Raw genomic sequence first — 12,318 nt, 5'->3', positions numbered from 1 at the left:
CCAGGCCTTTTGGGAAATGGGGGAAGAAAATTTCAGTTAGCCTCTGTTTTCCTTGGATGTTGGGGATTCTATGGGTAGGATAAGGAGCTGAAAAATCACACTGACAGATTTTGTATTGGATTTTGACTTGTGCTTATGTGGTGCAGAGAAACTGGCTTCTGTAATTGGGTAGTACTAAACTTATGCATCCTGGACTTGAAAAATTAGGATAAAACTGCGAATGTGTTAAATAAGATGCACAGGATGACTTTTATCACTTTGAACTTGTAGACAACAAACGAGAACTGGACACCTTCTATTCTGAATGAAGCTGCAAAGATAATATACAAGGTAAGGTGTGTTGTGGTGTTGTGTTTTGTTGGTTCTTTTTTTTTTTTTTTTTTTTCCTAAGCAAGTGAAGAGAGGAAGCGATCTTGGGGAGAAATAATCTGGGGTTCTAAATAAAAAGTGGAAAAATTGTTTTGTGAATTGTCCTGGGTTTGGTTGGGCTGTGTTTTCTTTTTCTGTAGTTTGTTTGTTTTTAATTTTACTGTGTGTTTAAAATGAAGTAGAGTCAAAATAACTGGCTTTACATAAGATGTAACTTTCAGCTCCATGGCTTAAATAATTTCCCTTAAATGCAAGCACTGATCCCCTCATGAAATGCATTATACAGCAAGTCTGCATGGTAGCTATGATTTCAAATGGGTTGTCAAATTGCCATTTCCTACCTTAGTTTATATGCCTAATATAGTTTGCATTCAGGTAGCTAAACAGTCTCTCTCTTCTCTCTGCCCTCCTGCCCCATGCTGAAAGGAGTATGTAAAGATCTAAGAAATTATAGGAATGAAATCCGAAAGGTTTAATAGTCCTGGCTTCTTTATTAGGCCAAATGTTGGTTTTGTGCCCCCGTAATTCAGAGTCGTATTTAACAGATGTACATGAACTGGTGTGGTTTAAGAACTTGCTTTTTAGCAATTCAATTTTCACTTCAAAAATAGTGTTATAAGATTAAATACATCTTAATGCTAATGGTGGATTTGCTGTCTAGTCTGCTTTTGTTTTCTGCTTTCACAAATGGAAAGCTAAGTTCATGGAATGGGTTGAATACTGAGTATAGAATCTGTTATATGTTTTCTTTCCTGTGCAGCTTTTGTGCCTGGACAGCCTCAGTGCTTATTGGAACATGCACAGCAAAATGTATTATCATGGCTCCCGTGAACAAATACTGGTAACGTAGAAGAAAATGGATTAAACAGTGCTATATTCTACAGCTGTTGTAGTATTCAAAACTACACCATGAGAATTTCTACCTCACTTGGCATACTTATGGTCAACTGTATTCTGATACCAGGGTCGTATGTTGATCTGTTGCACCATACACAGTTTATATTTTTTTGTGAACTTCATATGTTATCAACCCCCATAGGTTTTAGAAACAATCAGAAACTGTGTCTCTGAAGTCATGTTCTATTGGCATATTCATCTGGACTTCATGCTGGTTACCCACTACTTTTTACTAACCACTCGGGCTGTATGAGTTGTTATGTAGCCACTGTAATGAAAAAGGCAATGTTGAGATAATAAATGAGCATAGAATTAATAAAAAAAAAAATCAGACTATTAGATCTTTATCAGAACAGGAACTTAGATAATGTTATCCAGATTACCTAAACTGCATGGCTGAAATTAGTGAATAGAGTGAAGTCAAATAGAAGAACAGGATGTTGAAAGACATTTTAAAAATTATTTTTATTATTTTAATTTTTAACAAACCAAAAGCTCAGGTAGGTAGGTATCCATTGTCAGACCTGAAAAAAGGAACAAAAAGTTGCAGAGGTGCTACTGTGATAGTTCTTTAAGACAGCAACTCTTACTATGGGAAGTACCTTTGGCAAAACTTTGAGGAGCTTTAGTAGAATAAGCTATGTGGATGAATGAGTCACAGCTTTGAATGTGGAATGCACAGTAGGACTGCATAAAAAACTTTGAAAGTGAGGTTGGGTCGAACATAATTAAGGTAGACTGTATGGAAAAGATTATGCTGGAATTGTGGTTTTTTCCAGCTTGATGAAGCTGACTTGGTGTAGAGGCCAGAGAAGTAGATGACAGTGCTCCAGTGCAGATGAGAGGCAGCATAAGGGCAGTGAGGGTAAATTAAGACAGAATGAGAGGCAGATATCTTAAAATGATAATTACAGGGAAAGAATAAAATGAAGTTTGTGTGTGTGTGTGGGCTTCCTGAAGGCTATGTCTAGCTTTTACTAATTCATATTTTTTTGTATTTTTGATGTGAAAAAGTGGTCTCTGTGCAAAATTTTTTGATCCATTATGTTTATAAACGTTTTACAGGTGTTCTCTGTGTTCTTGTGATCAGCAGACAGGAAACAGGTTGAAATACAGATATTTTTGATCAGAAAGTCTATGTTTTAGAAAATGCAAACCAGTTTTTAAATAAGGAACTGGGAAAAACATTACATTGAAGAAATTTGTAGTTACAAAATAGTTTCCTTGTGAAAATGGCTCTTAATATTGGTAGTCTTTATAAAAGATAGTGCAAACAAGCACTTCATCTGCCTTCATATAATAGCTAGTATATATGTTTTCCAAATAGCAGGCCTCCTGCTTTAATTGTTTGTGCCTTTGCAAGTCTGAAACTAGACAAAATGTTTGGGTGTGAATATAGCATTCTCAATAAATTGCCAAAGACTGATAGCAGCAGACAGACCTCATTTTGAATTAAGAGTCTGTTCTACTGTGGCATTTCTCAGGCCTCTCAGGCTGTGCTGTTGTTTTACTGATTTCTTTCTGTCTTTAATTCCTCTCGTACCTGCGGAATACCAGAAGGCTCAAGTGGCCTCCTTATGTGCTAAAAATGAGGAAGAGTAGAATATGAATTGGTACTCCTGGTACCTTCAAGGAGGTTAAAAAACAAATGCTCAATCTATTATGCTATGTGTTTGAGTGTACATATGAGCTACATGTTTCTAAATTAACACACTATACTTGTTATTGCAAGATTTAGACAAGTTGAGCCAACTTTGTCAAAACTACTAATATTCCAGTTGATATGAGAAACTTAGAATTCTTTTTAATCTGGTGTATTTAAAACATTCTCTCTAAGGTACTTGTGTTATTTTAGCTTTCCCATTTAGGGGAAGGAGGCCCTTATGTCAAGGTTTAATGTTAGGGTTAACAAAACCAGGGCATCTAGCAAAATACATGTGAACTTAATTTGGTCTGCTCAAAGTTTAGAGAACTGTAAACAAGTAATGCTCTTCAGCAGTTGCTAGACAGTACTGTATTCCTTTACAGGATCAGCTGAAAAGAGGAATTTCTTGTCGTGGTAGCCAGCCTCAAGACTACCAGTACAGTAAGTGAATTAGGAATGACGGGATATAAACTGTTCTGAGCATGTTATTAATGCTATACAGCAGCCTCACCTGATCATGCAGGCATGCCCATACTGACTTTATTTTACAAAAACCTAAACATAAGACATGTTAGAGCTTGTATGCTTTTTGACTGCTGTTGGGATATCTTAATGCTAGGAATTGCATCCTTATGCTGTGGGTCTTGAGTATACACATGGTCAGTAAAGTGGTTGATATATCAGGCAGTGGAAATAAATACTTTAAGATTGCTTCCCATACTTTAATAGTAAACATAAAATAAATCTCAATTTTTTTTTCTCTAAGTTTTTAGACCAGTATCAGCCTCTGCAAGACTGTATATCAACACATGTGCAGAAGTAGAACTAAAAACTCCCAAGCTTGATTGTAACGTAGAAGTACAGAGAATTGTAATTGAATTCACTAAGCCACAGGTAAGCTGGCTTGATATCCCATGTCACGTATTTTAGAGTTTGTGATGAACTGTAGGATTTTTTTGTTGTTGTTGGAGAATATTGTTCTTTGTGAATTTTCTGCTTATATGCAAGTTGACTGTCGAAATTGTTTAGCAGTGACTGTGGGAATAGTGTAGGATCATTTTCCCTTTATGCGACTGTCAGTTCCTGGTGCTAGATCTGGACACTCTGACCCTGTTTTCTGTGGATCCTCTGCTCAGTATCCCACCCTTCCAATAGCATTCCTTTCATATAGACAATGGAATCATTCTTATGAGTAACCCTTATTTTATAAAGCTATAAGACAACATTATAATTGCAGAGGTGGCAGGATACAAGCAAAGGTGAGAATGAGTGGAGTGCGCTGACAGAAGTATCAAGAAACTCATTTAGATAGCTCCCCAGCAGTGCTGGTGTTTTCATTTATCCAGTGATAATTTACAGTTAGTTTGCTAGATAGTTTTTTAGCTCTTATTGATGGTCAGAGTGTAATCTGAGTTCAGAACAGTACCGACGAGGTTAACTAATGCAAAGGCAGTTCTAAAATTGGGGAAACTGTATTGACAAATGAAGAGAATATGGTTGGTTTGAGAAAGCCTGAGACTTTGTGCTGAGCAGGCTAAAAGAAATACAAATCGGTTTTGGTCTTCAAGGAAACGGAAAGTTAATGTGGTGATGTCTTTCGAGAGCAATGGGTATAGTCGGTCCACTTTTGCATACTGCTGAAAATGCATAGGCTTAAATTTCTGCATAGTTTGTGGAATACTGAAGACTGTGGCATGCATATACTTCAAGCGCTGCATACAACAAAATCTGAACCTCTGCTAAGAAATTTGGTTTTCTGTGTTTAGTACCTCAGCATGATAGACCTTCTGGAGTCCATAGATTACATGGTTCGCAACACACCGTACAGAAGATTTAGGCCAAATGTATCTGTCCATAAAAATGCCAGCCAATGGTAAGCTGTGTACTTTCATGCATTCTTTGGAAGATGCTGGAGTCCTCTCCAGTCTCTTCATTCTCTTTTGTGATTTAACATAGTCTTAAAACTTAGATCACGTATATCACTATGGCTTTCACAAAACTTTGCTTAGCCAAGTAGAAAAGGCTTGCAGAAGAGAATACGTGAAAGAATGAAGTGATGAAAAGCTGTCTTGCAAAGCTAACACAGGTCCCCAAAATCTCTGATCAAAATGTTGGTGTTCTCTCTAGAGGTTAGAATTTAATTTTAGAAAAACTAAAGAAAAAAATAGCAAATGTATTACAAGGGAATCATGTATGTCAATTGTTTGTTTTGTTTGTGGTTTTTGTTTGTTTTATTTTGTTTTTGTTTTGTTGTTGTTTTTTTCAGGTTTGAACTTTTTGTGGATTTTTTCTAAGTACTAACTGGTGCTGATTATTGAAGTGCTTAAGCATATTTAGTGCTGTTACAGCCCAAATTTGCAAACATGCGGAAGTCAATAGAGAATTCAGACTTATAGTTCTTCAGGCATTAAATAAAAGCCCTCAGTCCATTTTTCAAAAGTGGTGTTGAAAGTGTTAATGTTTTTATAAATGGAGTTACTCAAATGACAAGTGGTAAACAAAGTGTTTGCATCTTAATAAACTCCCTCTTCAGCTTCTAAATTGTAATGCACAAATGAAATGGAAATTGCTCACAAGCGTGTAATTATTGCAGGTGGAAATATGCAGGTAACAGTGTTCTTGAAGTTCACATCAAAAGATATACCCGAATGTGGTCATGGAGTAACATAAAACAACACAGGCAGCTTCTGAAGAGTTACAAAAATGTGTACAAGAACAAGCTGACACAGAGTAAACTCTCAGAAGATACACAGAGGCAAATTCAGGTATGTGTTTTCTGTCTTTGGAGAAAGTATGTTTTGGTTCCTTTATTAAATAATTCTTTAAATATGCATGAGAGGAATCAAGGTTGGTGGTTTTATAAGAGCACAAAAGTTCTTTGGAAATACCATTTAAATCTGAAGTTCAGTGTAACCTGTTGTGGATAGAAAGAAAATACTAGTAAAGTGCCATTTAAATAAACCCTTTTTGGTTGCAGATTAATGAACTTCAATGCATGTAAGGAAGTGCAAGATTAATCTATTAAAAAAAAAATTAGACTGCCTAATATCAGTTTCATATTCTAGTGAACTTCTGTCCAGGGGATATACCCTTGAAAGAAAGGAGCAGGTCTGTGAAGAAATTGGAGTGTAAATACAAAGGAGCTGGTAGAGGATCTGTAGTGGTGAGCTATTCCTAAATGTGTTTTAGAGGCAAATGATTTCATTTATACATTTTTACAGGACCTGGAAAGGAAACTTGATGTCTTCAATATAATCTTAGCAAGACAACAAGCACAAGTTGAGGTAAGAAAAAAGTTTTGTTCAATAATATTGTAACACTTCAAATAGAATGGCTTTGACATGATAGTATCTTCGAAAAATTTGTGCTGATGAGTTATGATAGGATAGGGAGGTGGGAAGACAAATTTCCAGTCTTCCCAGGACAAGAGTAAATGAATTTCCAAGCTGGAAACCAGTTCTAAAAATCTACCAGGATGTATGCACAGTGTCATTGCTACACACTCTGTGCCATTCAGGCAATTGTCTAAGGGTGATGATTTAATGATTCTTTTCTTCCTTTGACTTGTGTTATTTCAAGACTGGTTCTGCAGCTGTTCAAGATAAAACAAGTACAGCTGTTCCCATCCTCCATACATCTTTTTAGGGGATAACCAATCTAACTAAAACACAAATCTGAGAGGATTGTTGAAAGGTAGATAAAGTCTCTAGCTGCATTTTATTTTGGAAATCACATGTGACACTTAACAAGGAATTGCATGTTATAACGTTATGAAAAGTGTTGCATCTGCAGTTAAGATCAAAAACACCTAGTGTGCTGAGGGCAAGCTCAGAATAGTCGCGAGAGGCATGCTACTAGTTACTCTTTTCCTAACATGAAAATTAACCTCTGTAGTTGCACCATATGGTTAATATTCATGCCAATGTAACCTCAGTGTTTGTCTACACATCTGGAATGTATGTAAAATGAAGATGAAAAACAAGGAATGATGATTGTTTTTGAGATGGTTGTGGTCAGACCTTGATTTTTAAAATGGAAAGTGAAAACTTGAGTACAAAGTAAGTTTTAAGTACATGTAATGGTACAGGATCAGTCTTGAGGTTTGTTACTACTAGATTTAAGGAATGAAGCCTTTTTGTAGTCTAAATGCTAGTGAAATGTGTAGAAAAAGGCCATCCAAAGTAAAAGTAACATATGCTTGTTTCACATGCATGTGTGCACACACATGCCCCCTACCCTGATCCTCATTGTGTTTCTGTCTGGTGAGTCAAAGTGATCTTAATCCCTTGCTGGGTGGTGTTGCTGTCCATCAGTGAAATGTCTGTTTAACACACATACATACATACATGCATTATTTACAGAAAAACAAAGTATATAATGATTTTATTAATTATCTATTTTAATGTCTGTTTGTAGACAATAAGATCAGGACAAAAGCTACTGAAGAAGAAAACCACTGATGTAGAAAAAAAAAGTGGAGGATGGTTTAGTGGTTTCTGGAGTAGAAAAGAATCTGCGAAAAGGGAAGATGAAGAATCACTTGTTCCTGAAAGTAGGTGAACACTGTAATGCACTGACTACTATAGAGAGTTTAAGTTTCTATATAAAGAAGAAGGTTATATGTTTTGCTTCCTGCTATGCACAGGGAGCATGGCATAAGCAGTACAATGTAGTATTGACCCATGTTACAGTGTTACTTACTGTCAGTTAATTTGAGCTGGCAAATAAGGTGTCCTTCGTAAATGGTCATAAGCATTTCAGAACCTTGGTAAGGATAAGAGTATTGAGCTTATCGCTGTAGTGTGATAGGCAACGAACGGAGTACTATATTCTGGTGACTTGCTGCCTGGACCAGAGGTGTGCTTTAATAGTGCTCCTCAAAGCTATTTTCATTGTTGAGGACTATGGGTACTCTTGTAATATAACTTATATCGATTTCTGTGCTATGTCTGTAATGTCACATACCAAGGCTGCTTCTGTGTGAATTATTTTACAATATGGAACTTAGTGCGGTAGGAAGAATCAAATAAATGTGTCAGCAGAACTTAAGTACAGTAGAAAACAAATTGGAGGAAAAATGCTTATCATTAATAATTAAAGTGGCTTTTTGGTTTTTAGCTATTGACGAACTAATGACACCAGAAGAGAAAGCTAAGCTGTTTACTGCTATTGGATATAGTGAAGGCTCCCATCACCTTTCCTTGCCGAAGCAGGTAAGCAACATTTTTGGGGATGGTTCAAAAAAAAAACCCAAACAAAACCAACCAAAAAAAAAACCTTTCTGATGCATGTTAGCCTTAAGATAAAGAGTAGAACATGTGTCAGTGCAATTCAAATCTGTGTTGATTGTGCAAAGGTTAAAAAAAAATTCAGAAAACACAAAGAACGGCTTATGTTTTCTTTGGTGTTCTTCTGCCTCGTGCACAACCCTGATCTAGAGTGATTTATAAGTAGCAAACTGGATGATGGATACTTATTTGTGACTTGGAAGACAGTAAAAAAAAAAAAAAAAAACAACAAAAAAACCCCAACTGTAAATGACAATAGATTCCGTGTTAGCTTTTTCATTGCAGCTGTTTCTTGCTGCCTCTGGTGGTGAAAACTACATTAGTATATGCGGTCTTTTTTTGTTTTTAATCCAAAGTCAGTTTGATTCTGATAATTGAATAGTTGTTGTTTATATAAAGGTGAACATTGGCATCTGGTCATTTCCGGCTTGACCTAATGTTTATAACTTTCAGGGATGCTTTTCTTAGAAGGATCATGTTATGCTTCTATTAAAATGTCCTAATGGTAAGTGTTAGGAGATTTCAGTTGTAGTGCCTTTTTTCCTACTACCCAAAGGCAAGCATAAAATTAAAAAAACCACAACCAAACAACTAACCAAACAAGAAACCCTCACATTTTTGTCACAGATAACTTTTGGCTTATAAGCTTACATGTACCTCACACAGGGAAGTTCAGAGTTGTTTGAGTGGCAGCATGGAGGCCTGTGCGCTATTGTATGAACTTGTGTTCCTGTCAAATTGTAAAGAGCAGAGCAGCAGCAAGCATTTCTTAACCAACCAAGAAGAGGCACAGCCCAGACAGTACCCAGTACTGCTGCTGTTTTTTCTGTTTCATGCTTTCCTTGCTTACCTGTATAGAAAAACTTCTGCTTTTAATTTGGACAAATTAAGTGTAAAGGTGCTTTCATTTCTTTCAGTACCCTGAAGAAAGGTGCAGGCTTCAAATTCAGATAGGAAGTATCATTTGATTATTCTTAAATTGGTGATTGATATAGTCATAAAATGGTACATGTGTCAGGAAACCAAAACCCTTTCTTGACAAGGTCAAGAGATGACATTCAGCAGCAAGAACAACAAAGGTATATATGCAATGTATTTTAAAATGTAGTTATTGGATGGGATTATGATAATTTGATTTGCTGATCTTGCTAGCTCTCTACTGAGTGTAGTTAGCTACATTTGCTTTCACGGTTTAAAGAAAACTTCCCAGAATCCTGAAAAGAGATACAGACTATGTCTGCTTTGCATTTGTCAAAATGTACTGTTTTATGTTAAAGAACTGACTCATAAGGGTTGAAAGAAACTGAACTCTAAACTTCGCTTCCTACATAGGGATATGTTTCTTACCTTAGTTGACTTGAATAGCTTTAAACGCCATATGTCTTTAGATCTGTTGAAATTAGGAGTTGTGAGAAATTATCCATATCAAGATGACTAATTTCAATTTTCTCTGTCCTTCTCTCTAGTATGTTGCCCGTGTTGTGACACTGAAGCTGTTGAGCACTTCTCTTACCATTAAAGAAGACAAGAATGTGGCAGAAATTCTTAAAATACAGATGATTGATTTAAGTACCAAAATATCACAGCGCCCAGGAGCACAAGCCATTAAGTAATTGGATTGGTATTTTCTTTTTGTATAAATGTCTTCTTGCCCTCACCTGCCCAACTTATTACATCTTTTCTTGGGTAGTGCATTACGTTGTACATTGACTTCTAAATTTATGGGCTTTTTGCAATTGCACTCTGAAAAGTTATGGTCATGTAACTTGGTGAATAGCATAGAATGGAATGAAGAAAGGAGTATTATTTGTTAGTATTTATAAACAACAATAAGCTCTGTCTTGAATCCAAACGTTGGAGTGCTGAATATTACTTTTTGGAAGTAATAACTTAAGCAGTGTGAAATGGTCTGGCTAACACACTCCAGCCAAGCTACTGAATGTATTTCCAGCTTTCTACAGAAATGAAAAACTATGTCCAAAACTGATTTAGAAGTCAATATGTAGTATTTAATGCTCCTGTTAATTTTCACCTGTAGCATAAGTATTCTGCCTTTCGTTTATTTTGCAACTAATTCTCTTAATAAACATGAGCTAAAAGTTATATCGAGTCTACCTTGCAGATAAATGAAGGTAAAAAGAAATATCACCCTTATGTTGCTGTGAAAAGCTTGCTTCCTCTTTATTTTTCCAGCTTATTAATGTTATAATTCCTTAAGAGCATGGTTTGTTAGTCCTGTGAAGTTAGTCATGTCTGGCTTGATCAAAGACTGTCTCATCTTGCTTGTCTTTCCTAGATAGAACTGTGTTCTCTATTCTAATTAGGTATATTTAACTATTCATCCTCTTCAGGGTTGAAGCAAAGCTTGAAAATTGGTACGTTACAGGCTTAAGACAAGAAAAAGTTGTACCATCTCTTGTGGCTTCCATTGGGGATAGAAAGTCTTCTCTGCTTAGGATAGAGTTCAATGTTAACCCAGAGGATAGTACAGCTGACCAGAGTCTTACTATTGAATCACAGCCTGTGGAGATCAAATACGATGCAGTGAGTAGTAGCCAAAACTCTTTTTCTGATTCTCCTTTTTCTGCTGTTACTCTCTTTGCTCTGTCAAGATGTATTTTTGAGTTTTCACTGAGTGGCATCGGTGTATATTGATAATTCTTGTTTCCCTTTTTTTGAAAAGAGAACAATAAATGCAATGGTAGAATTCTTTCAGACAAGTAAGGGAATGGATCTTGAAAGATTAACCTCAGCCACATTAACGAAGCTGGAAGAAATCAAGGAAAGAACTGCTGCAGGTAAGATAACAAATCTCAGGTGAGGTGAACCCTTGAATGTCTTAATGTTTCAATATGATTTTCTTGAAACTCTGCTTATGTTTTGATTACTGGCCAAATAGTATGATTGGGTTTTTTCCTTGAGTGATTGACTTGGAGGATTAGTGGATGTGTTGTGGGGAGGAGATTGAGAAATCAGTAGAATGCTACAAGAGTAAGTCTTTACTCCAGATGTTACCTGTCAGATGGATAGCATCTCTTCAGATGTTGACTGGCACAAATGTTTCACTTGTGAATACCCTTTCAGTTTTAATGTACCTTTCTTTTTATTTAAGGATTAATTCATATTATTGAAATGCGGAAAGTCCTTGACTTGAAGATTGATCTGAAAGCCTCCTACCTTGTGATTCCGCAGACTGGTTTCCACCGTGAAAAATCAGATTTGCTGATTTTGGACTTTGGTACATTTAAGGTATATAAATGACCTCTCTTATAAGCTCAGAGGAAGAAAATATTCTTTTCTCCTGACCTAGCTGTCATGTGAAACTGTCCTGTTTTCAGAAGGCAAAGATGAAACATTGATCAATATTCAGAGCTGTTGTCTTTGACATACTTGTACTAGTTGATCTCCCCAGGGAACATTTTCATTTTGTAATCACGATTGTAATAGCTTATAATTTAATATATTTCACTTCTCCAGCAAAACACAACTTTTATTTCCTTTTTTTTGTAACTGATAGCCTTTATTAATAAAAGAGAATATGATTTTTTCTCTTGGAGTTTGAAAGTTGATTCCCTTGTCTGTATAAAATTTAAATAATTGCACTTGATTTTAGCTGACTGATGAAATGTTTATTTCAGTTGTACTCCATCAGTGAACTTGTAAACTAAAAAGAAAAGTTTTTTTGTATAACTTGAATACAGTGGATTGATAGAAGCAACAAAAAAATCTACTTACTTTTGATAAGTGAAGTGTGAAATGATTTAAGATCTCTTCTCTATAAGACTCCTGATGTCAGTCATAAACTCCTATGAATCATCTTTTTCATCTCCATTTGAATTAATAACACATGTATTTCAGTTTTAGACTTAACTTTATCTTGTCCTTTATGTGTTTAGCTGCACAGCATAAATCAAGGACGTAGTGAAGCTTCTACCTTTTCATCTTTAGAAGAGCTTATGGACAAAGCTTATGACAAGTTTGATGTGGAAATAAAAAATGTGCAGCTTCTTTTTGGAAGAAAAGGTAACAAAACAACATGGTTGCTGTTTACTGAAAAGATTGAAGGCTGCTTACCTGTAAATAAATGTTTTTTTAAATAAAGAAGGCAAACCAAAACCA

General features: G+C 35.8%; 1 protein-coding gene across 6 annotated transcripts in view; it reads left to right on the top strand.

Annotated features, from left to right (window-relative positions):
* The window catches only part of VPS13C (vacuolar protein sorting 13 homolog C), a 90,171-nt gene that overhangs the window by 14,136 nt on the left and 63,717 nt on the right, over positions 1–12,318 (top strand). For all 6 annotated transcript variants that reach the window (XM_082061348.1, XM_082061347.1, XM_082061349.1 and 3 more), the window contains 14 exons: positions 271–330; positions 1,130–1,210; positions 3,295–3,352; positions 3,678–3,805; positions 4,678–4,784; positions 5,505–5,676; positions 6,133–6,195; positions 7,328–7,463; positions 8,030–8,124; positions 9,666–9,808; positions 10,551–10,743; positions 10,883–10,997; positions 11,312–11,448; positions 12,096–12,222. In XM_082061348.1, coding sequence (XP_081917474.1) covers positions 271–330; positions 1,130–1,210; positions 3,295–3,352; positions 3,678–3,805; positions 4,678–4,784; positions 5,505–5,676; positions 6,133–6,195; positions 7,328–7,463; positions 8,030–8,124; positions 9,666–9,808; positions 10,551–10,743; positions 10,883–10,997; positions 11,312–11,448; positions 12,096–12,222 — 1,615 coding nt within the window. The remainder of the gene's footprint in view (positions 1–270; positions 331–1,129; positions 1,211–3,294; positions 3,353–3,677; positions 3,806–4,677; positions 4,785–5,504; positions 5,677–6,132; positions 6,196–7,327; positions 7,464–8,029; positions 8,125–9,665; positions 9,809–10,550; positions 10,744–10,882; positions 10,998–11,311; positions 11,449–12,095; positions 12,223–12,318) is intronic.

Source organism: Streptopelia decaocto, assembly GCF_964273445.1.
Source record: "Streptopelia decaocto genome assembly, chromosome: 9".
NCBI lineage: Eukaryota > Metazoa > Chordata > Aves > Columbiformes > Columbidae > Streptopelia > Streptopelia decaocto.
This window is presented reverse-complemented; position numbering and strand designations above follow the sequence as displayed.